The sequence below is a fragment of the Balaenoptera borealis genome (genome assembly GCF_965194805.1).
Source record: "Balaenoptera borealis genome assembly, chromosome: 12".
NCBI lineage: Eukaryota > Metazoa > Chordata > Mammalia > Artiodactyla > Balaenopteridae > Balaenoptera > Balaenoptera borealis.
The window spans coordinates 101374239-101401732 of record NC_138869.1 but is presented as its reverse complement, the minus strand read 5'-3'; the positions used below and the strand labels follow the sequence as shown (position 1 = coordinate 101401732).

Below are 27494 nucleotides of genomic sequence, written 5' to 3'. Positions count from 1 at the left end.
ACTTCTTATTTCCCTACCCCTATCTTTCCCCTCCCTGCCTCCCTCTCCCCACTGGTAACCACTAGTTTCTTCTCCGTATCTGTGAGTCGGTAAGAGGTACAAACTATGAGGTATAAAATAAGCTAGAAGGATATATTGTACAACATGGGGAATATAGCCAATATTTTATAATAACTATAAATGGAGTGTATAACCTTTAAAAATTGTGAATCATTGTATTGTACACCTGTAGCTTATCTCACATTGTACAGCAGCTCTGCTTCAATTTTTTTAAAAAAGAAAATGTTTAGTAAATGCTGAACTGAAAACAGAATCTGTATTTAAATCTCATCAGCGGAGGCTCTCAGTCACTTGAGCTAGCGAGGACCCAAGATGAGCTCCTTTATGAGGCAGCTCTCAGTTCGGTGCTGAAGCTCCAGCGTCACCAGCAGGTGGCGCCCTCCGCGAGGTGATCCGATGCGCTTCCAAGGGCCAGTCTGCCTGGAAACCTCGCCACCTTGCTCTTTAGCCCAGAGCCCTGGAAGTGTTTTTTGTTTTTTTTTTAAAGCAACCATCTGCCTTTTTTTTTTTTTTTTTTTTTTTATTTTTGGCTGTGTTGGGTCTTCGTTTCTGTGTGAGGGCTTTCTCTAGTTGTGGCGAGCGGGGGCCACTCTTCATCGCGGTGCGCGGGCCTCTCACTATCGCGGCCTCTCTCGTTGCGGAGCACAGGCTCCAGACGCGCAGGCTCAGTAGTTGTGGCTCACGGGCCCAGTTGCTCCGCGGCATGTGGGATCTTCCCAGACCAGGGCTTGAACCCGTGTCCCCTGCATTGGCAGGCGGATTCTCAACCACTGCGCCACCAGGGAAGCCCCTGGAAGTGGTTTTGATGCCAACCATTACTGCTTGTCGTTTGACGCAGCCTGTATCTTGCTCAGGGGAGTGTTTCTGAATGTTACTGAGCTCATCAAAGGGATTGCACGTTCCCGTGGGTCCTCTTTCAGGCACCAGTAGACTTAGTGCTTTGATACTTGTGTTGTTCTTAGTCAACATGCCAAATGATAAGCAATTTGCAACAAGTAGGGAATGAGTTTCGCTTGCTGCTCATCAAGGCTAGATACTAGCAAAAAGAGAGCAAGATAAATTTAGGACCCAAGAAACGCGTGTGTGGTTATCAGCAAACTGCGCTTGCCTTCAGACAGAGCAGATGGTCATTTCGCTAAGTGGAAACAGTCGCGATTGGAAGAAGGTGATGCTCCAGGATGCCTTTCCTCAGTGGCAGAAGAAACAGACTTGGCAGGTAACGTTGTGCGCCCAGCCAGCCGGTCAAGCAAGAATGTGGCAAATGTGTAAGCGCTGAATGTCCCAACGGGAATTACAAGGCAGTTACAGTTTTCAGATCATAGTAGCTGCAGGACCCTAAAAACTAAGCACTTTGTCCTTTCAGAGACAAGCGCATTGCTGCACAAATGGTAGCTAAAAGCAAGCACTGTCTCCTCCTGGCAATCTGATTTCTGCCTCTTAACTCTTTGTGGCAATTTTCAGGGCCTAGGTGTTCTTAAATTTACAGGTCTCTGCTTTAGGTGATGATTATTAGCTAAATTTTTGAGTTAGAAATATCCACTCTGTACAAATGAAGGAGACTGATCTGAAAAGGCTGCATATGTGGTGTTGGCCTTCTGGATGAGTGACACTATGATACTTTGAAACAAAAGGCTCCAAGAAGGCAAATTTGGAAGCCCTAAGGTACTCGAGGACTGTGGTTAAGAGCCAGGCAGCCTGGGTTCCAATCCTGGAGCTGTCAGTGTGAGCTTGCACCAGTTACGTGATATCTGTGTTAAAAGTGGGCATTAACAGTGCCTATCTCACTTGGATTTTGTGAGAATTAAATGAGTTGATACATACATATCCCTTAGAACAGTGCCAGACCCCTCATGAGCCCTCGTAAAACTCCTTGGCACCCAGAAGCTGTTATGCCAACATTGCCCCTAGAAATGCCCCTACCCATCACATCCTCCGAAAAGCCTCTTACAACACCTCAGCCTGCTTCTTAGACATACTATCAGTTGCTCTGATTTAAAGTGCTGGGAAAGTTTGGATGAAATGAGCACTTGCCATAGAGTGAGTTTTAGTGGGAAGCAGCATGAAGCATCCGCCGAGGACTCTGGGCTCAAGCTGGCCTGGTGGGTCACGGCCAGAGTCAGCCCTGCTGCGGTCACAGCCAGGCAGCCAGTGGGGCTTCTGTGGATCGCATCTGTGCTTCCAAATGACTGTCCGCGCTCTGGGCAGCGGGTGGACTGAGCACACCTATTCTGAGCCCTTTGTTAGTTTTATTTAATGTTCTATTCTTCTTGTTCAGAAGGCATTTCTACTTCATCCTTAAAAGTTATTCCAGAGAACTTGAAAGGTTCTGCGATGATCACCACCTTTGAAAACTTCACTAGAGAACTGAAAAGAAAATACGAGGTAATGGTCCACTAAAAATGAAAAGCTAGCTTGTTGTGTGTTTAAAGTAACAGGTTCATATTCATTAATACCATTGTTATCCTTCCTGTGTGAAGGTGTCCCTGAGTCTCTGGGGAGGTAGGTGTGTCTTAGCTGTGGTCACTGAATTTAGTGCCTTTGTGAATTGTGGTTTTTATAAGACAGCTATTCCATGTCCATTTGCTACCATGGGACCAGATGGACCTATATGGAAAGGTTTGGTTTTGTTGATCGCATTCTCAGAAAACTGGACAACCAGGAAGCACTGTGATTTGGTCACAGTGATAGACAAGGAAGAGAAGGCAGGGGGACCATGTGGATGAGAGAGGTGTCTGGGACAAAGAAGGAGGTGACCGTGGGCAGGTGGTCAGCTGAGTGGTGGCCAATTGAGACACACCGCACATACAGGCCGTCACAAAACCTTGCCTGCAAGGTGAACTTTGAAACCACTTCCATCCCCTCCATCTTGTCCTACTATTTATAAATCCCTACTGAGTTATTTATTAGCACATTTGAGAAAAGTATCTTACCCTAACGTAGATTCATTGAACTAACTTGGAAGATCTCCAATCTTATTTTCTGCAATACCAGTGTAAGCTAATTTATCATGGAAATTTGTTCATGATATTCAATACGTGTATTAATAGCATGAATATAAGTTTTACTATTTTTAGCTTATTGTCCTTTATGGGTATCAAACCTGAGGTAACACACGAAGTGTGTGGCATGGTGTCTTATTACAGTTCTTTAGTGATAATGTTTGCTGTGAATATTATGTGCAGGCAACATCTTTTTAATACAAAGCCCACACCTGATTTGGGTAGTTATGCTTAACCCAACCGTGCTCATTTTGTTATTGTTATGGTTTAGCTTAGGTACAGAAGGAGCCCACTTTATTCAGAAACTGCAAAGCAAGCACCAGATTGCCTAATAAAACTTTTAAACCAGATACATCTGTGCAGGTAAGTGTTGGGTTCAAAACAAATTTATGGACTTGGGATCCCTCACAAACAACATTTCCAAGGGGAAAGAAGAGAAAGGAGATTTTTTTTTTTTTTAAATAAATTTATTTTATTTATTTATTTATTATTATTATTATTTTTTGGCTGTGTTGGGTCTTCGTTTCTATACGAGGGCCTTCTGTAGTTGCGGCGAGCGGGGGCCGCTCTTCATCGCGGTGCGCGGGCCTTTCACTATCGCGGCCTCTCTTGTTGCGGAGCACAGGCTCCAGATGCGCAGGCTCAGTAGTTGTGGCTCACGGGCCTAGTTGCTCCGCAGCATGTGGGATCTTCCCAGACCAGCGCTCGAACCCGTGTCCCCTGCATTGGCAGGCAGACTCTCAACCACTGCACCACCAGGGAAGCCCAGGAGTCGTGTATTTTTAAGACAAGAACCGTCTAGAGAAAAAAAATATGAAGTATCTTGGCAGTAAGATTAAGAAGGCCTTGTGTCAGGTCCAGGCGGTCCCAGTGAAATTCGTTGCTTTTGTTTTTGTCAGACTGAATAAACTAGAACAGTTTCACACTTTCGTTCTTCAAGAGCTGAGCAATCTTGAGGAGGATATTGGGGGTCTGCAGCGCCTTGAAGAGGATGTTCTGGTAAGTTCTTTTTGTTTGGAACATTCTCTGTGACTTAAGAAGATCTGTTCCCGGGTGGAGTGACTGTCAACCACTTCAACCAACCAACCTTTTGTTCAATTTTAGGAATTTTGGGGGAAACAGTCTGATGATCTGAGATCATTCTGTGAACTGCAACTGCTGAGGTATTTATTTATTTATTTTTTAACAAGCATTCTTTCTAGAAGTATCTTAGTGGAAGTATGAGGTATTTAGCTAGAGCATGAGTGGTCGATGTTGGTGAAACCTTATGTAAGTAGCTAATTAGCCACGTCTTTTCTAAGCAGCCACTTCCGGGGCACTCTCTGGGCACAGGGCGTGGCTTGGGATATTGCTCAGGAAAGATCATCCGAATTTCAGTGTTTTTTGATACAAAGTGTTTTCTTTTTAAGCAATATTTTAAAAAATTAAAATAGATTTTAAGAAAAATATAGAGGTTTCTGTGTGAACAGTTGATTTTCATTTAAAATGAATTGTGTTCTTGAAAGAATATATTCTATACACCTTACATATAATATATGTAAATATTTTAAACATATATATATATTTTAAAACAACACATGGGTTTATCTTGCTGCACGTCCCTTTCACTGTGATTAGTCAGTTATATTCTGAGGCTGCTGCTTCTATCCATTTGGACCATTGTTCCTCTTTCTAGAATGTAGGGAGTCGGGGAATGGAGAGTGGAGCCCTTCACTCCACTGCCTGTGCCCTGGGAGAAATTCTAGTGTTTTCTTCCTGCTTGAATCAAAAGGGATCCCTATATAAAGTTATAATGGCTAAAGCTTTCTCTACTAGCATGAGCATCAGCTTTTATCACAGAAATGTAAGTCACGTGGTTTTAAAAAGGATATTATTCTTTTTTTCCTTTCAAAATATTTATTTATTTATTTATATTTGGCCGCACCGTGCAGCATGTGGTTCCCCGACCAGGGATCGAACCCTCGCCCCCTGCATTGGAAGCTCAGAGTCTTAACCACTGGTCCGCCAGGGAAGTCCCCAAAAGGGTATAATTCTGATCACATCGTGTATTTCAAACCAGAACAACAAAAACTGTCAAAATTTGAGTTATCCATTCTGCTATTTACTCCAGTTAACATAATGAATAATAATGACAGCATAGTCTATAGATTTTCAAAGTTCTTTCATACACACATCGTCTTCCATGTACCATTATACATGATGAAAGTGGATATCCATTTAAATTCTCTTCACTGAATGCCCATGGTTGGTTAGGAATGGTTCTCAAACTGGTTGGAATAAGACCTCCTAACACTTTTAAAATTTATTGAGGATCCCCAGAGAGCTTTTGCTTTGTGGGTTATATCTGTGAATATTTTCCACATTAAAAATTGAGACTGAGTTTTTTAATGTATTTATTTAAAAATAACAGTAATAAATCATTACATACTGATGTAAATAACAGACTTTTATGAAAAATAATCAGACTTTTCAAAACAAGAAATTTGAGAAGAGTAGCATTGTTTTATGTTTTTGCAAATCTCTTTAATGTCTGGCTTAATAGAAGACTTTATATCTGCTTCTGGATTCAATCCGTTGTGACACCACACAACTTGTGGCCTCTAGAAAACTCCACTGTACATTTGTGAGAGAGGAAGAATGAAGAAAGCAAATAATGTCTTAGTACTAGTAACATTATTACCAAAATAGTTTTGACCTCACAGAACCTTTGGAAACATAGTCTCCTTAGGAGTCCCAAAGGTTCACACTAGAATTTTGACATCTTTGAGAAACTGAAAGTTCTTGCATCATAGTAGTATAAGGGGGACAGTTACTTGAAATGAAGCTGGGAGCATGACTAACTCTCTGTGACCACGTTTGTTTGTTTGTTTGTTTGTTTATGGCTGCGTTGGGTCTTCGTTGCTGCACGCGGGCTTTCTCTAGTTGCAGCGAGCGGGGACTACTCTTCGTTGTGGTGCGCGGGCTTCTCGTTGCGGTGGCTTCTCTTGTTGCGGAGCACAGGCTCTAGGCACGCGGGCTTCAGTAGTTGTGGCTCGCGGGCTCTAGAGCGCAGGCTCAGTAGTTGTGGCGCACGGGCTTCGTTGCTCCGCGGCACGTGGGATCCTCCTGGACCAGGGCTCGAACCCGTGTCCCCTGCATTGGCAGGCGGAGTCTTAACCACTGGGCCACCAGGGAAGCCCTCTGTGACCATGCTGAGGAGTTTGAATTTTATACTAAGGGTGAAGGAAAATATGGATGGGTTTGAGCAAAGGCATTGGGTGTGATGGTGATATAATCTGATTTACACTGTAAGAAAATCTTTCTAGTTGCTATGTTGAAAATTGATTGGAAGAGGGAAGAGTAGCAGAGGAAAGCTTGACTGGAGGCCTTTGGAGAGGGTGAGAAATGGAGAGACTCCAGATACGTTTGGGAGCTGGAATTAGTAAATTACTGACAGATGGAAGCAGTAGGTAAAGGAAGGAGAGTTAGGGATATGCCTCCTAGGTTGCTGTCTTCTAGCAATTGGATGGTGCTGCCACTTAGAGAGAGAAGGAAGACTGGGGAGGGAAGTGTGGCTGGAGCAGAACCTAGAGTTCATTTGTTAACATTTTAACTTTCAGTTGTCCACGCACCTCCAAGTGTTGATGAGAACCTGGAAAAATGGACAATTTTCCAGAAAAATACAATTTAATAAAACAGACTTCTAAACAGATGTGAAAACATAGGCAAATATTCATAGAAGAAATAAAGTTGTTAAAGAACTTCCCTCCAAATATGTGTATGGTCCAGATTGCATCACAGAGGAATTCTACCAGTCCTTTAAAGCGGGATAACTTTAGTGTTGTTGAAACTATTCTAGCACATAGGAGAATAAAAATTCTCAATTTTTTTTAATGAATCTTGCATTGCAATACCAAAACAAGAAAAATTGCAGAGAGACCCATGGAATAATCTCACTTATGATCGCGGGTGGTACCATCAGAAGTCAGTCACATTTTAGTTAAAAGAAGGAGGCAAGGAGGTATTTTCTTCCAGGAAGAGGCTGAGGATTTTGGGGAATTTGTTGCCAAGAGATTGAGCTGTAGGGGCTAGAGAGGAGGAGCTCAGGAGGGTGGGGAAGGGGAGTAGATTGGGGCAAAGGAGGAGATGTACAACCAGCAGCTGGTGAGAACGGGTGACAGTGTGGGTGACAACGGCTGTCTTTTGGCAGTTACGAAGGCAAAGAGGGATTTGAAACCAGACAGGATTGACTCTGAGAGACTTTTAAAGGAGAGAGTTTATAGAATTGCCACTGTGATCCCTAATGCTTCCCAGATGGGCCAGTGGCTCATGGGGCTACCACTCCAAGAGCTTTCTGGCAGTGTTGTCAGGCCCACCGAGTAAATAAATATGGAATGTGTAGAGCAACTGCCACCTCTTCTGTTTTTGGACACAGTCACTTTAAGGACAACCACCCTCCCACCCAGCTAGATTCTTCGAATACTATTTTGTTCATTCCTACAGCATTTAATAACGGGGCTTGTTGAGCAGATATCAACTTTGAGATTTTCTTCAAGCTAGAGGTCGGAATTAGGTTCCCTAAGTAGAATACTTAGGGAAATACAAATACAATACAAATACACTTTAATAAGAATGCAATTTCATTTATCTTAAAGAATTTAGTATTTCTTTTTTGAAAACGTGTGTTCCGTTTCATTTTATTTGAGAGTAAATGAAGTGGGTGATTTTCTAAAAACTCCTTCTGTGTCCAAAGTTGTGATTTGAGATTTCTGACACAGCAGTTATTCCACTTCTAGGAAATGACCTTAAAGATGAAATCGGACTGTGCAAAGACATGTAGACCAACATGTATTACAAACTACTCTAATAGGGAGATATTGGAAGGTATCTAGATGCCCAGCTAGTGTTTGGTTAAGTAGATTGATACATTCATGTGATATACCATGTTGCCATCAAAAAGAATGACTTAGACCATATTGACTTGAAAGATGTTCAACATGAGTAAAAAGTAAAAGCTTGTTGCAAAGCAGCTTCTATAACAAAATCCCACTTTTTTTTTTTAAAGATTGTACCAATTTACACTTTTTTAAAATAAATTTATTTTATTTTTGGCTGCATTGGGTCTTCGTTGCTGTGCGCAGGCTTTCTCTAGTTGTGGTGAGCGGGGGCTACTCTTTGTTGTGGTGCGCAGGCTTCTCATTGCGGTGGCTTCTCTTGTTGTGGAGCACAGGCTCTAGGCGCACAGGCTTCAGTACTTGTGGCGTGTGGGCTCAGTAGTTGTGGCTCACAGGCTCTAGAGCGCAGGCTCAGTAGTTGTGGCGCACGGGCTTAGTTGCTCTGCGGTATGTGGGATCTTCCCGGACCAGGGCTCGAACCCGTGTCCCCCACATTGGCGGGCAGATTCTTAACCACTGTGCCACCAGGGAAGCCCTCCATCTGTTTTTAATGTTAGATGAGGGTGCATATGTTCGTATGTTCACTCACTCAATGAACTGTTGAGTCTTTTAGGTAACAGCTACTGTCTTAGATCCTGGGGGTAGAACAAAAGGCAAGAGGTCCTCGACCTCATAGGGAGTACATTCTAGTAGGAAGGTAGATGGTAAACAATTAAACAGATAAGAATTCATGATAAAAAAAAAAAAAGAATTCATGATAGTGGTAAAGGCTAAGAAGGAAAAAAGTGTGAGGTGAGAGAATCTGATAGTATGGAAAGAGGAGAGTCAAGTCAAACCTTCCGAAGGAAGTGAAATTTGCGTTCAAACTTGATGGGTGAGATGGAGCCACTGGTGGGAGAGCGGGGCAGGAGCACTTCGGAGGAAATGGACGGGATGTCTGAGGCCGTAAGCAGCTTGGTATGTTCTAGGAATTCAGTGAGGGCCAAACAAAAGGACTGAGGGTGTAGCGGTATAAGATGAGGTCAGAAGGCGGGTGCGTGGTGCTGGTGGTCACCTAGGGCCCTGCAGGCCACAGTAAGGACACTGGATTAGATTCTAATTGCAATGAAAGGGGTAAAAGTAAAGGACTGTCCGTTCTCAAGGGCGTGTGTGTGTTGGTGTGGGGAGTCAGATCAAGGTGCCGGGGCACATGGAGCTGGAAGGGTTGCTGGTGGGTTAGATGTGGTGGGTGGGGAAACAGCAGGATTAAGGGCAACTTCCAGCTTGGGGCTTGAGCAGCGAGGTGGAGATCGGTGTCATGTAAGGAAATAGTGAAGACTAGGAAAGGTCTGGTTTTATGGGTAGGGGGAGGAGGAGGATGTCGATAGATATTGAAGACTTGATTTGACACATACATCTGATTTGTGACTTCAGCGTCTGGATGGAGTTGTCAGGTGGGTAACTGGAAGTTCAGGACTGAAACTCACGGCAGAGGGACTTGAGCACGAGACTGGATGAGTTGACTTAGGGACCAATTATAGAGAGCAGTTGTTCCAGGACAGAATTCTCGGGCTGCTCCAGTGTGTTGAAGTTTGATAAGGGAGAGGAAGCCAGCAGAAGAGGGCGAGAGAGCTTCCCTGGTGGCGGAGTGGTTACGAATCCACCTGTCAGTGCAGGGGACATGGGTTCAAGCCGTGGTCCGGGAAGATCCCACGTGCTGCGGAGCAACGAAGCCCGTGCACCACAGCTGCTGAGCCTGCAAGCCATAACTACTGAGCCCGTGCGCCACAACTACTGAGCCTGTGCTCTAGAGCCCACGAGCCACAACTACTGAAGCTCGTGTGCCAAGAGCCTATGCTCCACAACAAGAGAAGCCACCGCAATGAGAAGCCCACGCAGCGCAACTAGAGAAAGCCTGTGCGCAGCAATGAAGACCCAACTCAGCCAAAAATAAATAAATAAAATAAATAAATTTATAAAAAAAAAAAAAAGAAGAGGGTGAGAAAGAATTGTCCAAGGACGGGGTGGTGTTGCAGAGGATGAGAGCGTGTGGGTACATGAATATGTAGTAAGAGGTCTAGATTCTAGAAGATATTCATCAAAATGTCATCTGTGGTTATTTCTGTGTGGTGACATTTTAGGTGACTTTACTTTCTATATAGGCTGTTCTGTGTTTTTAGAATTTAGTGCAAGATATAAATTACTTTTGTGTAATAAACTTAAACAGCATAACATTTATAAAGTAAGAGTGAACTTTTTCCCCTCTCCCCAACCCTCCCTCTTCTCTATGATCCAGAGAGAACTATCTCCTTACTGTTTAGTATATGTTCTTCTAGATATTTTCTCTATGTTTATGTAAGGATATATACAAATCTCTTTATAAGTTTAATTATGTATATTTTAAGTGACAAATGATATACTAAATATTATGAGTATTGCTCTTCCTTTGTTCTCTCAGTAACAGAAGTAGGATTCCTTTCCAAGTCAATAGTAAGGATCTGCTAATTTTTTTAATAACTGTAAAGTATTCTAGCTTATGGGCCTACTACAACTTATACATGTGATTTCCTATTGATGAACATTCAGATTATTTTAAATTATTTCAAATAAATCTGTAGTGAATACGCTTGTACCTATATCTTGAATGACTTTTGTTATCAGGAAGACATTACTATTTTATTTGGGGGAAACAAAAATAACAAATCTCCAAATCAGAATAGTACTAAAAGAGGATATGGGTAAAAGACTAATCTGGGCTAAGAATATTAGAATTCCCAGCCCTAGTGGGGAATTGGATCAAATGCAAATTAAATGTACGTGTTATAGTTGGTCATATGTAAGAGAAATCAGACTCCAGCGGCTAAACCAAATAGGAATTTAATTTTAACCCTGTAAGCAGCAGCCCGGAGGGCTGAAACAGCAGCTTTAAGTGGTCGTTAGGGACCCAGGTTCTTCTAGCCTTCCGCTCTGCCATCCTTCATGGGGCTTTGGGCTTCTTGGTCACAGGATGGCAGCTCTGCCTCTAAGCATGTCTTCTATACTCCAGGCAGGGAGAAGGGGATGGGTGAAGGATTTGGTAAAAGACGTGTGCCACTAAAATCTATCCTCCCTTTTTTTGTTTTTGGCTGTGCCATGTGGCACGTGGGATCCTAGTTCCCCAAGAAGGGATCAAAGCGATGCCCCCTGCCGTGGAAGTGTGGAGTCTTAACCACTGGACCGCCAGGGAAGTCCTTCTCCCCTTTTTTTAAAATTAAGGAAACAGTGTTCATGGAAGCCAAACCAATAGACTTTTGTCTCCATCTTGTTGAGTCACGTGAACCTCCCTAGTTACAAGGGAATCTGGGGTGGCAAGAATCTAACTGAGCACATTACCGTCCTCCCGCAAAGTGGGGTTCTGTTAATAAGGAAGAAGGGGAGAACAGATGTTGGATAGGTAACCAGTAATGTCAGTCATGCCTAAATTAAATTATACGGGCTGAACACAGGAAAAAATGGAGAAGTAAATTGCACAGGTGATTCTGTCTGCCATTCTTCTCAATGAGCGTGCGCCCTAGTGTTTGCATGAGGATGGGAGACTGTGTTGCCTCAGTTGACATCAGCTCCTACCTACCTCTTGTGTGAGCATCCAACTGGGCTCAATGACAACCTGGTTATTAACAACATGCATTTTTTTCATACAAGGTGGCCCCAAAAGCCCGCCCAGCCACTTTATCTGGTCCTTCACCCAAGAAATAGCTGTCTTTTCTCCAACACCAGAGGGAAGAATAACCTAGTGCATTAGACTGTCAGGAGATGGCATGTGTGTCTTGAAAGCAGCACATGTTTAAGAGAATTTTGAGAGCGATTTTGACCCCGGGCAGTTTCCCCCATTGCACTGACCTTAGCTTCCAGTGGCCGTGTAAGATGCAACTTCAGTGAATATCTGAGTTAGGGATGGAGCCGATGAAAAGGAGTGACATTCATGTTGGCTTGCTGAGTTCTAGAGACCAGGAAGGGGATAGTTCAGGCTCCACTAACTACTGTTCTCCTGTTCCTTTTCCACCAGTCTGAGCCACGGGAAGGAGATAAATCTACCTCAGGCCACAGCAGCGGTGCCTTAATGCTCTGTGTTCATTCACTCCAAATGGAATTCCTGAGACCAGTCAAGTTGGAATAGTCTGTAATATGTTGGTAGTTTGTCCATTTGTTTACAAACGTTAACCTTTTGTATTAAAATTTGGTCAGAAAATAGGAAATTCAGGATGTTTAGCAACTTGGAGTGATTTGGTTTTTTTTAAATGATTTTTTAAAGTAAAATTGATTTTTGAGAAGTGTCTTCAAGTTATTTGGGGGCAGGGAAACCTCAGCATCTGTATATATACTACTTAGTATATCTCTTTAAGGGAGGTTTTACTTTTATTTTCATAGCTCAGATGAAAATGGTGTTGTATTTTGAAATGGTTACTCTTTCATTGCAAATATTCTAGTTTCTGTAGAACTTTAACATAACTACCAGCTTTAGCAGAGGAGAAATATTCATCTTTCAGTAATTACTAAATGCTCTAATAAAGTCTGGTGCATGAAGTTGTATATACAGTTGAGTGAATTTATTTTAGGAAAATGAAACCTACATAAGTTCAGGCCATCTACAAAGTAACTTTGCTCATGATTCGATAAGTACAATTAAAGACTGTAGACTGAAAACCAGCTTATACATTATATAATTAAGTTACATAATATAGCTCATTTATAGTTTAATCAGCCTAAAGCAATCTTTACAACCCCAATTTGTCATCATTTTTCTTGAAAATTTTTTAATGAGGTACGTTTTAGTATATTGTTGTAAGCTTTATAGAGTATAAAAGTGTTTAATTAACTTCGTTTTTAGACGTGATTAACATTTAACTTAGTGAACTTTGAGTAAAGCAGATTACCCTCCATAAAGTGGGTGGGCCTCGTTCAATCAGTTGAAGGCCTTAAGAGCAAAGACTGAGGTTGCTGGAAGAAGCAGTTCTGTTTCAAGATTGCAGCATAGAAATTCTGCCTGAGTTTCCAGCCTATTGGCCAGCCCTGCAGATTTCACACATGCCAACTCCCACAATTTTGGGAGCCAATTGCTGAAAGATATCTCTCCCCCATCTATAATTTATTTATACATATATTTTGTATATCAGGATATCTATATGTATATCCTATTGGTTCTCTTTCTCTGGAGAATCCTGACTAATACCAGTGTCTCAAAACCAGTGTAGCTGAGACCTCTCCAAGGAGCCTAAGGAATGAAGTGTGTGTGTGTGTGTGTGTGTGTGTGTGTGTGTGTGTGTCAGAAAGGTGGGCAGGGGGTCGGAGTGGTTAGAATATGTGGATAATAAGTGTCAGTTTGGAATTTTGGTGCTAGAAAACTAGTATGTTAAGTAAAGCAATAAATCTCCAACATGAAAGAAACTCAGCTTTGTCTTTGGTCAAGGAAAGCTGGAAAAACTTGTTGCCATGTGGACCAGGATCTCTTGAGCAGGAGGCCCAGCTGTACTTGGTCAGGCTCTTATGTTTCTGGTCATTTAATCATTTGATTCTCCCATTTATGATATGGTCATTATTACTGACCTGATAATAGAGAAACAAATGCCATCTGCGTTCCAGAGCACTGGTCACTATTGGCTGAAACCCCTCTTACCGGGAATTCAGGTAAGCTAGGGGCTTGCCTTTCGGTTTTTCCATTGGGTCACTGGGTTTCTTTCTTTATGTGGCACAGGCATTTTTTTAAAATTAATTAATTAATTTATTTATTTATGGCTGTATTGGGTCTTCGTTTCTGTGCGAGGGCTTTCTCCAGTTGCGGCGAGCGGGGGCCACTCTTCATCGCGGTGCGCGGGCCTCTCACTATCGCGGCCTCTCTTGTTGCGGAGCACAGGCTCCAGACGCGCAGGCTCAGTAGTTGTGGCTCACGGGCCCAGTTGCTCCGCAGCATGTGGGATCCTCCCAGACCAGGGCTCGAACCCGTGTCCCCTGCATTGGCAGGCAGATTCTCAACCACTGCGCCACCAGGGAAGCCCCAGCATTTTTAATTGTTTATAACGGGACACGGTGGCTTTGTAATGTGTCGGCTAGGCTGACCTGAATTTCCCAGGATCCCTGCTCCTGTACCTTTCTGGTGAGAGTGGGCCACAGAGAGAGGCCAGCGGGAGGCTTGCAGGGCAGAGTAACGGGTTTGCCATTTTGTGTGCACGTGCCCTGTGGCCTGTCTGCTGACTGCCCTCAGTGCCCTAAGGCAGATGCTGGGCCTGCAGCTACTCTGCCTTCCCCTGATCCTCTGTCAGCTCCTCCTCTGGGCCAGGTGTGTGCATAGCTCTGTGACACAGGCCCTGGCTTTTGCAGGTCACCCTCATCCCCAAGGTCAGAGGCAGCTAGACTGGCAGTCTGTGCTCGGGAGCTCCAGCTCAGGCCTTGCTCTCGGTCTTCCCCACTCCGTATCTATCCCCTCTTCCTGACTGACTGCCGTGTAGACTTCAAGCTCCAACATCAGACCTGACAACAGCCTTACAGAGGCCGCTTAATCACTCCCACAGCTGTGTAAGGTCAAGTTCTGTAGGGATATATGTGGGTCTCACCTAGTGGTTCTGCTTCTCAGCTTGGACACTAATAAACAGTGCAATAGTTTGGTTTTTTTTGGTTATCAAAAGAAGAAAGAAACTTCAAATAGACTTCAGAAGTGTGATTATTCTCACTGGGTGATGGTGTTTCAGTTGTCTTGGTCATATTTCTCGAGCCAGGAGTAGTAGCACGGTGGTGTGAGCTGAATCAGGAATAAATAGTGGCCTCAGCATTTATCTTTGGTTCCCCACGTGAATGAGGGGAGACTGAATCCTGACATGTTTAACAGCATAAACAGCACATTCTTACCCTTTTGTGATAATCCCCGTTTTCCCTCTAGGGGGTGCCCACTGGACGAGAGCTCTTTGAGCAGAGACCTTGTCTGATCTCTTCACCATTGTATTCCAAATCCTAGTGGGATGCCTGGCACGTGGGGGGCACTGGAGGAAGTGCCTCACCATTGCGGAGGGGATCGTGACTCCCATTAGAGTCCTGGGTGTTTAACCTCTGGAGTTTCCTTGGACAAAGTTTCCTCCTTGTCTATTTGGAGAATTGCTCACCCATCAAGACAGCTCAGGCACTGTCTCCTTTGGGAAAGTTTTCGAGGTAAGCTGTTTTCAGTACTTCTGTTATTTTATAATTAAATGTTTCTCCATCTACGTTACCAGACTATGAACTCTAAGGGCACGTATTTCATCTGGGTCACTTCTGTATCCCGAGTGTAATATACAGCACTGGGAAGGTAGAGTTGATGAGCTTTGCAATTGAACATTACTATTTCTAGTAGAGTCTATCGAAGCCCATAGGATTAAACTAGCTTTAAAAAAAATAAAGGCTAGTTCTACATGGACTATCTTTGGTAGAGGGCTTAAATCTTTCAGAGAAATTTGCCACTTGTAATATTTATCATTGGGGTCACAGTCAACAGGAAAGTTCATTTCCCTCGAAGTACATGACATCAGTCCAGGCAAAACTATGCAGAATTTTTTTCAGTGCTCAGATCTCACGAACTGAGGTGCCTCCCGGGGTCAGCTAGGTTCACAGGCCAAGTGTAAAAGGCTGCGTGGTGGTAACTGGCGAGCACAAGAGCACTGCCCCGTGTCTCAAGGGAACAGACTGGTGCATGCAAATGCCACGGTACGTGCCGGAGCTTGCAGAGCGCCGATGAGGGCTGTACTGAGCCTCACGCCAGCTGGGCCGCCACGTGGGATTTGGCCTCAGATGGTGTCATAATGGGCTCCCCGTGGGCTGCCCGTAAGAGCCATACTGACTGCGTTTACAGAGCGCTCAGTGAGGGTATGACTTTCAGATTTACTCGTCCTCTTAGTGTCATCTGAGTGTTCCCTCAGCGCAGCTTCTCAAGACAGAAAAACGACCTACAAATCAGTAGCTTTTTTTTTTTTTCCCCATGACTGAAAGTCATGTGTTACTGAAGGTCAAGGCATATTTTAGGTGAGTGTAGTTTAGGTGTCATAAGAGTGATTATTTCTTTACCTGCCCTGGAGTAGAACTCTTCTTTAATGTGAATGTAATTTGATTTTGAAGAAAGCCTAAATAATGAATTTAAGTAGTAATAATAAATTTAATAATAAAAACACACTGAATTTTCCTTTACACGGAGACACTAAAACTTATTTAGGTGAACGTTTATCATGTATAAGCAGCTTCTAGTTTGCAACGACAGTTACTGTGCTTTATTGAATTGGTTCCACCCGTTGTTTAAAATAATGAAATCCCAGTAGATTAAGGGGGAGGCTCTTTAGCCCCCATTCAGAGGTAAGATGAAGTTTCCCCTCTCAGGGCCACCTCCCCCTCCCTCTTCCCCTCCTGATCTTCAGTATTTTCTGCCCCATCCTAGTTACTATCCAGGACTTTAAGCTACTTATAAGCAGACTTTGAGCCCTTTTTTGTACCATTCTGTGTGTTTGTTCTCAACGTCACATTAAACCTCTGCTCTAGGCGTCGACTATGCCAATCTGTGATCTGCTCCACGCCCTTAAGTCTCTGCCAGGCTTCACCAAGGTCAAGCCTCAGCTCACATGCCTACTCCCGAGCTGCGGTGGCCTCCTGTCTGCCCGTCTCTGCAACAGGAGAGTCCAGGGCTGCGGAGCATGGCACCATGTTGTTTGTGCCTAATCTCATCATCTCTTCACCCAATCCAGTGATCCTCCCTGGGTTACCCTGTAAAGCGGTTTTTGTGATAACCTTTATAACCTCTGCTTATCTAACTGGTCTTAACTTTTCCTTATGAATGACCATTTTCTGAAATAGTTTAACTTGGTATATGAATACTACGTAAAGGTAACAATGTTACATAAAAGCCCACTGCTTACTGAAATGAATTAAACATCTAAAATTAATTGCTAAAATGTCACTTTAAAAAATTCCTGAGTAATAGGTCACTTGGAACAGCATGCAGAACACATTTTAACTTCTTTGAACCAAACAAAAAGAATCACAACATACTTTAGTGTACAAATCAATTTATTATACAACAATTATACAGAATGCTTTTTACCTACAAAGAAAAATGGCTTCTCCTGCCTCCCCGGCTGCCCCAATCATGATACTATGATCTTAACATATAAGTATTTTCAAAGGAAAACCAAAAAAGTGATATCCTTATTTTCCAAATAAGGAAGTCCCCAGAAACATAAAATGATATGGAAATACTGGAAAGAACTAGACTGGTCTCTTATACAAAGTGCTAGTGGTCCATCACAGTAAACTTAAAATAGTTAAAGATACTTCTCTAATGGAGAGGACTTCCCCCCTGCACAGTATGCCTAAATAGTTCAGTATATAATTTCAATGGGTTGAAAGTAAACATTCCATTTTGTTACTTAAAAAAATTGGAATTAGCAACATATATGCTTACAATATTCATTTAAATGTTTTCATACCTATGAGTAAGAGGAAATTTGGGGAAAAAATTTTTTTTTTTAACAAATTATACAGATTTTTTTTTTTAAAGCTTTGCTTTAGGAAAATCACATTAAAAGTAAACATTTTGTTTAAAATTGTAACACTTAGAAACAGTGAAGATATTTACCTGATGCAATTTTTGTGACTAAGACTTTATATAGCTCTGTATTTTTTACCAGCCCCTTGAATGGTTTAAGGCAATAAGTGTTTCATGAAGCTTCTCTAGAATTAAAGACCAAGTTGGAAATAAGCATCCTGAAACCTCTAGCCAAACTGAGCTTGAAAGTGTAAACTAACCAAGTTTTTCCCTTTGATCAGAGAGGTTTCCAGCTGCCTGGGCTTTCTCCTTCGGCTGAAGGGTGCTTCCCTCCTTGTTGTGCAGATATGAAGCCCATCAGTGCATCCAGAACTGCAGGTATGAGGCCAACTGGTGAGCCCAGGGCCTCACTGACGATTAAAGATAAGCTGGAGCCAACGACTGACCAGTGATATCTGTCTTTTGAGTCTCACTTTTACCTGCGGTGAGTGCACTTTGGTAACAGATTTTAGCTCATGTCTGAGACCTAAGACTGAAGTAGAGCCCAGCTGCTCCAGGGTGCTTCGTCCTCAGTCTGTCGCGGGTTTGGTCACAGAGGAGTGCTGAGCCATGCTCGAAGCGAGCCCTTGTTTTAAAGTGAGTTTCTGGGAGAGAACGAGACGTATAACTGTGCAGGTATGATGTGATGGAAGCGGGGATTAAGCACCCTAAAGCAAGTCAGTTTTAGAAAGCTATTTAGAAAGATCCAAGAGTGAGGGGGCATCAGACAGAAGACGTCTGTTCGGTAGAAATGGGTCAACTGGCAGAGAAGGGGCTACGGGGCACCATGCCCTCACCGTGAAGACGGGACTAAGGTCAGTCACCTTTCAGAGCAGCAGAATCCCAAGGGGCGTTTACAGGAAACAGAAGAGTTGGTTTCGTCAGTGTACGTGTCAGTACCGAAGTCAGTGTGTTTTTTTGTTTTCCTGTAGTTTCAAAATTTTTTTTCCAAATACTCATAAAAAAAAAAGAAATGCCCCCAAAAGGACAAAGTCGTTCCCAAACAGACTGTAATGTGTTGGGGCAATGGTGAAAGTGCCTTTCTGGCACTTAAGCCTCTGATGTCCATGTTATGACCTAAAAACTTCTTAAAATAAGGTGGGAAGAAGATAAAGTTGGCAAATCTTGTTTTATAGGGTATAAATCTTCATCAAATCTTCAGAAAATATCCTCAGTTTCCATTCTTGGGACAATTTAATAGTAAATAATAGCCCCGCCGCTGGGAGAAGGGAGATGGTCCTGCTAACCTTCCTCTGCTCTCGTGCTTCTCAGCGGAGCTCGTGTTACTCGGAGCAGGGAAAGGAAGCGCCGAGTTTGCCAAACTGGTGCTTTTTGTTGTGGCTCGTTCGCAGCCCGTGGCTCGGTGCCGGAACCTTCCCATAGCCCTGTTTTTCTTCTTATTTTCAAAATCTTAACCTGCAAAGAGTGATAGCAGGTATTTGGGGATAATACTCACAAGGAGGCTTATGAGAAATCGTCGGCAAGTTCAATGTCTGTTTTGCCCCCAATGCTCTATTAATTCTGACTTATTAATAGTCCAGTGACATGTCATTCTAAGAAACAGGGCCCACTGGACTCGAGTCCTTGTCAGAAAGGAAATGGGCAGGCAAAGTCAGATCCTGCTCTTAAAGCTGAGCATTGCACCTGTATCCTAACCTGGGGCACCTGAACATCGGAGGTAGATGTGAATATATGAATAATTAAGGAAACCCAATTAAAACTGAGGAACTACTCCTACCCAAGCCCCTGAGCTATGAAGGTTTGGTAGAAGATTTTTCTTCAAAGTAAAAAAAAAAAAAAAAAAAATTACAAACTTTATTACCATGTCACTAAGTTGAGAATTAGGAGTAGTTGTGGGAATTTGAGACTCCAGAGACCGACGAGAGAGAAAAGTTTTGCTGGGTTTTCCATTTATGTGACCATTTGGTTATTTTCTGGGGTTGATTCGTAAAGGAACAAATGGACTGATTAGAGCATACCCTGTATTTCGAAGACAATTAACATTTTGTTTTAAACGTTTTAATCTGAACAAAACTCTAACTTATTTGCAGACTTGCTGTGAGAAACAGTGCTCCCCGTGTCCTGGCTTTGTAGGTGCAGAAGGCTTTATCAAGACAGTGTCTGGTGTGAGGGGTTAGGTCGGTGCGGGAAGGAGAGAAGTCGCACCAGTTCTGAGGTCTGCAGAGTTGTCACCTCACTGCTGATGGAAGCATTCAGTCAACAGATTAACCTATTAGCAATATAGTAATACATTCCGGGTACAAATGATTTATAAACTCAAAAGAAATTAGCTTATGCTAAAACATATGTAACTTTCAATTCAGTCTTTGCTTTAAAACAAGCGAATCTGTTAGGCTATTTATATATGCTTTGTCTTACTCAACATTTATTGTGCTTTCTTGTTTGTTATTCCATTTGTTGCAGTGAAGTGGGCTTTGGAAAAACCATTAACTTCTTTCCCCGCATGTGGCTCTTCCCCATCTTTCTTCAGTGGCTTCTTCCGGTATGTCTGTTGGTTGTGTACATGTTGAAGAGAGAAAGAGAAAAGAATCTTTTAATAAGACCTTGTCTATAATGTGACATATGGTCTAAAACAATGCATGATCTTCACTGGGTACTGAACTTTCTAGTAAGAATTCTTGTTTGTAATATGACAGTTTTTAAGCTTTGGGTTAAAAATAATAATAGGGTAAAAACAAGACGGATGCATGAATTCCAACAATGAAAAGTTGTTTCTTTCGCCTTATCCACATCAGGTTAGTATTTATGTATTAAGTTTTATGGGATTAGCATTCAAATTATTCTGCATTAGTTGCTTACTTGGAAAGAATATGATTTTTTTGAACTTTTTAAAAAATCAAGGTAAAAGTGACATACAACATTGTTAGTTCAGGTGTACAACATGATTTGATTTGTATATATTGTGAAATGATCACAAAGTCTAGTTTACCATCACCACATATAGGTACAGAACTTTTTTGAGATGAGAACTTTTAACATCTAATCTCTTAGCAATTTTCAAATATGCAATACAGTATATTATTAACTGAAGTCACCATGCTGTACGTTACATCCCCATGACTTATTTAAGGATGTAATTTTTTGAAAAATACAATTCAAGTGAAAAAGTGCTGTTACTTTAAAAGTACTAGTACCTGGGATTGGCTTGATTTGCGTTCTCTCATATTCTTCCCACTTTTTTTTTTTTTTTAAAGCAATAGCATCAACAAGGGTCAAGACTGAAAAGCATACACTCAACTTTAAAGGACTAAGACTCTTTGAACCAGCAGGTAGGGCCACAGCTCTGAGCGCCACCGCCCCCTGCTGGGCTACCGATTCCCTTCACGTTTCAACACCAAGGTGATTGATTCCCTTAGCCTTCCTGCAACACTGAGCAATTTTTGGGGGGTGGGGGTGGGGGGCAGCAGGCCTGGGTGGTGGCTTTGTTTGGTTCTCTCAATGGTTATTTTAGAAATTCTCAAAGGAAACTTTTATCTCTTACAAAAGACAAAGCCTTGCCAGTCCAGTTTCAGGAACACAAGAGCGGAAAAGCTGTCAGAAGTTCAGTTCCCACAGTTGTCCTCTGTGTAAAACCACTATGCATTTGCTGAAAGTCAACCCAAACTAAAAAATCAGCAAAGCAGGAGAAAATACAGTTGAATACAATTTCAAAAGTACTGTTTTGAATAAACTGTGTGTTCTCATTTTTCTTATGAAGCTTTCTGTTTCCACAGCCCACAAAGGAGAGCAATTTAAAATCTGCCACCACGTGAGGCCTGTGCTATTACCACGGCCATCAGTTCTCTTGTAACAGTCACTTTGAAATTGCATTTTGAAAATCTCTTCCACTGAAACTGTTAGTTAAAAAGAAAATGACACTTAAGAAAAAGTCAATGTGACCTTTCCATACTGGTTCGCCTTAAAATAATTTTTTTTTCCCCAAATAGTGAGTCTACACTGTAGCAGTAGATGACATGGAAACAGTTTTTTAATATTAAGTTCATTTAGTCCATGTTTTCATCCGTTCATACAGAATTCCTGGATCTGTGTTACTATACACAGTGTTTAACTTTCAGAGGGCAGACTTTGGTAGCATGGTGCAAATACATGATTCGAATGCATATTTTTGATAAAACTGTATGCATGCATTGAAAAACGTCTAACAAAATGCCCACCAGACCATTAACAGTGGTTATCCTTTGAGGAGGAGGACACAGGGAGAGGAGTTAAAGATGCAGGTTTCACTTTGTACTGTGTGCACCTCTGTTATTTGAATTTATCAACAAGCCTGTGCTACCATAATATTTAATCGGTAAAACGAAACACATAATGCAGAAGTGCACAGGCTAGTGTTTTACAGTTGAGTATTTACCTGAACATAGAAGTTGAAGAACAGGATGAGCAGCGTCAGCATGTAAGAAGACTGGAAGATGAGGCAGCCGACGGGGAAGCCGCAGGGCCTCACGACAGCGCTCATGGTGTGGGTGACGGTGAGCACGAACTGCACCTGCAGGGGCGGCAAGGGCGGCACCACTCTGCAGTCAGGCGGGGAGAAATCGACTACTCGTACTCCCTGCATCTTGCAGGGGTAAAACAAACAAGACAACGCTCAAGCAGCCCACCGTCCTATCCAGAAATCTTGTTTGAAATTAGGAAGTGTATAAAATTGGCCATGATTAATTTTCTCCTGGAAAAATCACAGTTGAAATCATTTAGGTAAAAATGCTTTAACAACAGACATTAATTTCAAAAGTATTCACATGGACGTTTTAACACGCAAGGTTTCACTCTTAACAGTCCATTTTTAGAGGAAAATAGGCAGCCTCATCACACGCAGAAAAGCCTCTGACCTCCAGGGCTGGGACTGAGGCCATGCAGATGCTTCACATGGAAAAAAGCCGACAGAGGGATGACATACCAGCTGAGCCTGCGTGAGATACTTCTTCCACCAAAGATACTTGTGCATAGATGGAAACACCGAAAGGCCATAGTAGGTGTACATGAGGATGTGGATGAAACTGTTCAGGGTGGGTCCAAAGAAGCCTAGAAAAGTACAGTATAAATTACTGTTCTTCTAGAAAGTACGATCGTTCGTTGTCAAGTAATATTCTTCCTGTACATACCATAATTGAAGACAAATAACAATATGGCACTAACAAAATTCACCCTGATTCCTGTGCCATTATCCGGGAATTCACCCAAGGTCACCTAGATAGAGGGACTAACCTGGGGTAGGTTTTCAGTCAGTGCCAACCAAACAGGTAACTCCTGATTTGCAAAGGCTTTGCTGTTTCTGTCATTACCACCATCCAGTCAGGTGGCAGAATCTGAGGAAGTGTCTTTGCTTTCGCTAAACCTTTGATGAGCCATTTTGATTGCAGAAAGAGCCTTCGTACATGGCTGAACAGGGTGCTAAAGAGTCAAGGAAAATGTATTGCTCTTCGTAGTTAAGTAAATAAAATCTACCTGGTAGGGACCTAGAACCAGAAGATGCTGCAGAAGGTAAGAGAATACAGGGGAGAGAAAAGGTCCAGCAGAATAAGAGGAGGCTGGGGCAGGGGACAGGCGGGCATATGGGACTTTCCCAGTAGCCAAGCCACCTCGTGGACTTCTGGAACAAAGAGTGTCTAAAATCCAGTTTTAGGATCTTTCCTGTGCTGTGCTGAGCTGTGCCATGGAATTCCCCCGTCCCCTGCTGTCCCCTTCATGAAATCTTCTGACATCAACGTGGGTGAATCGTGTTTCAGGAAACCAAGGAGCGAGGGCTGAGTTCTAGGTTGGGTCAACCAAGGGTCAAAAGGACTGAGCTGCAAGGGGTAGGGTGCCGGAGACGGAAACAGGGAACTCGTCGTAAGGATGACATCAATCAATGCAGGCAAAGGGTTCGGAACGGTGCCCAGCACAAAGCGAGCGCTATGCCTCTATGAGCTGTCAACCCTGTGGGAGAGGAGACGGGCTGTGGAGCCAGAGGACCTCCTAATAGTTCTGTCTCCTTGGACATACTAGTTTGTAAATTTTGTTTCTCATCTGGAAAATAGGTATAGAGTAATTATCTCTTAAGAGTGAGATGCGGTTAAATGAGATAATACTATATAAACTAAAAGGCACTGCACATATGTTGGTTAACTAATCAATTTAAATTCTCCTGCCTGGTTTCCCAATCCTGGATTAGTGATCTAGACAGATCAATTCAAGTCAATGAATAAGAAACAAGAGGACCACCACCAGGAATCTAGCAAGTCCTCATACACGGGCTGGAATAGCTTGTCAGGGGCAGTGAATTTGTATGAAAACACAAATATAGTTTCAGAGTGCCAGGCAGCACAATATTAGTGACGTTTCTTTACCAACCTGAGTTTTCATTTCCATCAAATTAATAAAAAAGAGTAGTTGCTGATTTTTATAATATTCTAGCTTGAATAGAAATCATCACACACAGAATTCCTGTGAATGAAATACGATGTCTTTACGAAGTGATTATTCAAGACTGACTTTTAGATGCTTTAGTGAGTTATAAATGAAACTTGATAATCGTAAAACATACTTAACCTTGACAACGGTCCTGCAGTATTGATTTCAGCCTATATTTTGATTACAGTGCAAGTCTGCTGTAATCCTAATAACCAAGACCGGAGTATATCAGTCTAGGAGGCGTGTGAAGGTGTCCCTTTTCTCTTTGCTGCACCCCCAACAATGTTTCTTCACACTGGAGTTTAAATTTGCATCTTTACAGTCAATGATGTATTGCAAATACCCTTGGGGTTTTTAAAAATACCATCTCTACAAGCTTCTAAATCCTAGGACAAAATTATTTTAAGTTTTACCTGTTCTAATTTTTCACAGAATACTTTTAAATTCTTGGGTACGTCCCTGGTGGCGCAGTGGTTGAGAGTCTGCCTGCCAATGCAGGGGACACGGGTTCGAGGCCTGGTCTGGGAAGATCCCACATGCCGCGGAGCAACTAGGCCCGTGAGCCACAACTGCTGAGCCTGCGCGTCTGAAGCCTGTGCTCCACAACGAGAGGCCGCGATAGTGAGAGGCCCGCGCACCGCGATGAAGAGTGGCCCCCGCTTGCCGCAACTAGAGAAAGCCCTCGCACAGAAACGAAGACCCAACACAGCCATAAATAAATAAATTAAATAAATAAATAAAATTTAAAAAAAAAAACAAGATAATATCAAATAGAAAAGTACTGTTCTCTCGAAAAGTACTGTTCTCTCGAGCTCAGTGTTTCTCAAACTGCAGGTCATATAACCGACACTTCAGTCAACTGTGAAATCAATATAGTGAGAGTTGTCATTAGCTTTTTGAAAAAGTGAGATCAATTTTTTTCTTTTTTTAAGTGCATCACAGGCCTTCCCTGGTGGCACGGTGGTTAAGAATCTGCCTGCCAACGCAGGGGACATGGGTTCGAGTCCTGGTCCAGGAAGATCCCCCATGCCGTGGAGCAACGAAGCCCGTGCACCACAACTACTGAGCCTGCGCTCTAGAGGCCGAGAGCCACAACTACTGAAGCCCGCGCGCCTAGAGCCCATGCTCTGTGAGCGAAGCCACCGCAATGAGAAGCACACACACCACAATGAAGAGCAGCCCCCGCTCGCCACAACTAGAGAAAGCCTACATGCAGCAACGAAAACCCAATGCAGCGAGAAATAAATAAAGTGCATCACACAGAGCCGGGCTAAATACTGTTTCATGAAATTTGTTTCATACAAAATGTATACATATGAATGAGGGCATTGGGTTGTGATATAAAACGTATTACTTATTGAGCTCTCAGTAAAAAAAAAAAAAAAAAAAAAAAAAGAAAATTGAAAGCCACTGCTCTGGTGGGTCACAGTGATGTGACTTTAATTTTTCAGAATGGAAAAACAAGCCCCCAAAGTTGACGTGACTCAACCTGTACCACAGCTAAGTGGTGACTGTGGAAGGTGCTGTATTTTTTACAGCTGCAGTTAATGAAGTAAAACTGCTCCAGCTGGGGTATGGGTTTCCGGCCATCAGGCATTTGGTGCATGGAAAAGAAAACATTTTTAAAATTTATCGTAATACTTAAAGATTTTGCCAGGATCAAAGACAAGAAACGAAACAGCCACTGGCAAAGCTTTGCTTCCCCGTGTGACAAGCAGGCTGGGCCGGGCCCAGTTCTCTCTCCTGATCGTGTGCAACGCTCAGTATGGGAGACACATCACATAGAACCGAAAAACTGACAACTTTACTTACTTTGCCCACAAGGTATCCAGTTCAAAACGCACCACCAGATGTTAAACATAGAGGCATGATGGTATACGTGAAGAAAGGTAATCTGACTGGTTTTTTTCCGCAACACAAAAAAAATCGTGTCCAGGAACTCTATTAATTTGGAGAAGTAGTACCACCATAACACTCTGGCTACCTGTACGAAATGTAAAACGGGAAAAAGACGAGGTGAGGCGTGATGCCGCCCCGGTGCTGCCCGCCTCTGCGTTCCCCCCCCCGTTTGTGCTTCACCAGCGCGCCCGGCTCCCAGGCTATCGAGAAAGCATCTCACCTGGCGTCTTTGCCTCCAGCTTTTCCTTATTCCCAGCAATCCAGCCCCCTCTGGTGGAAGGAATTCTCTTTCCAAAACACATTAACTGATCAAGTTGCTCCTCTGCACCTACAGAACCAAGTCTATGATTCCTCGGTTGATACAGGTTCTCCGCGGGCCTGGGGGGCTGCCGTGTCCGCTGTCCTCCTCCGAGCACACCCCTGGGCACCCTGTGTGCTGCTGAAGTGGTCGTTTCCTCTCCCAGGAGCCCCGCTGCCCCCACACGCCTCATTCTCACGCGTCCGGCATGCCTCCCCTACCCCACGTCTGGCATGCTCCTGTCATCCTATTGGCACTCCTCTCAAATGCCACCTTGCTCTGGAACGTGACCTCACCCCCCTATCTCAGGCTGAATCATCCCCTTCTTCATCTGTGGTCCCAAATTACTTTACGCCTCTATTATCAATAGCCACAATCATGAACAAGTCTCCTTCCCACTAGGCTGTAAGTCACTCCGAGGCAGAGATGGTCTCCTTCACCTCCGCTCGGGGCTTGGCAGGTCGCTACTGTTGTTCCACTGATTTTGATTCTTCTCTGCTCCTTTATTGTTCATATTTTGTCCCTTAAACATCATGCTTCCCGAGAGCGGTCTAGGACGAACACTTTCATGTCTCTTCCTCAGAAGAAAAGATGAAAAATCCAGGTGCTTCTCCGCCCTTCAACCCCCAGCCCCAGCAGGTCACAGCGAGGGCTTGCTTCCCTCCCAAGTCCCTCACACAGCCCCCATCGCAGGGAGGCGCTTGCATTGAAGGCACCGGGCTCTCAGCACTCACGGTTAAACAGAAGAGGAGACACTATATGAGGAGCTTTGAAATTAGAATTTAATGCTCTACTATTTACTTCCCATGAAGACAATCATAAGGTGTGCTGGCACCATCGTAAATGTTTGAGGGAATCATTAACCTTCAAAAATATTAAACCATAAGTAAACACATACATACAACAGTGGCTTTTAGAGAACTGTATGGTAGCCCAAAGCGTACTAGTGTGGGATAACAGAAATGAAACGGGTGTAGAGAAATCTATACATCTTACTTTTTGTATTACAGCTTTTGAAGATGTTTAAAAATGCTCATCTTAAAATTTTAATTAAAAGGTTTCTACCACCTCTTATTAATAACCCATGTTTTTCATTATGGAAATTTTCAAATATTCACAAATGCAGGAAGAGTAAGGAATGCAAACCCTCTGGTATCTATCCCTGAACTTCAAAATTTTCAGTATGATTCCAATTTGTGGAATCAATTCTGTTTCCTACCACTTTTTTTTTGCGCAGGGGGAATGTAACATAAGCAAATACAAAGTATCAGTTTATAACAACTTCTAATAGATGGGGAGACTTGAACATAGCCACCGAGACACTATCTTTTTTTAAAAATTTTATTATTTTTTTATACAGCAGGTTCTTATTAGTTTTCTATTTTATACCTATTAGTGCATAT

General features: G+C 42.9%; 2 protein-coding genes across 3 annotated transcripts in view; one reads left to right on the top strand and one right to left on the bottom strand.

The window, feature by feature from the left end:
• SYCP2L (synaptonemal complex protein 2 like) overlaps window positions 1-17893 on the top strand; it is a 74044-nt gene extending 56151 nt beyond the window's left edge. The window contains exons 26-32 of the mRNA XM_082347710.1: window positions 1175-1276; window positions 2336-2442; window positions 3331-3422; window positions 3959-4058; window positions 4164-4222; window positions 14823-15088; window positions 17790-17893. Of these exons, the coding sequence (XP_082203836.1) occupies window positions 1175-1276; window positions 2336-2442; window positions 3331-3422; window positions 3959-4058; window positions 4164-4222; window positions 14823-14868 (506 nt within the window). The 3' untranslated portion in view covers window positions 14869-15088; window positions 17790-17893. The remainder of the gene's footprint in view (window positions 1-1174; window positions 1277-2335; window positions 2443-3330; window positions 3423-3958; window positions 4059-4163; window positions 4223-14822; window positions 15089-17789) is intronic.
• Window positions 16949-27494, bottom strand: part of ELOVL2 (ELOVL fatty acid elongase 2) — a 62735-nt gene continuing 52189 nt past the window's right edge. For both annotated transcript variants that reach the window (XM_082347776.1, XM_082347777.1), the window contains 4 exons: window positions 25707-25878; window positions 22402-22526; window positions 21856-21990; window positions 16949-19992 (listed from right to left, as the gene is read on the bottom strand). In XM_082347776.1, coding sequence (XP_082203902.1) covers window positions 19870-19992; window positions 21856-21990; window positions 22402-22526; window positions 25707-25878 — 555 coding nt within the window. In that variant the 3' untranslated portion in view covers window positions 16949-19869. The remainder of the gene's footprint in view (window positions 19993-21855; window positions 21991-22401; window positions 22527-25706; window positions 25879-27494) is intronic.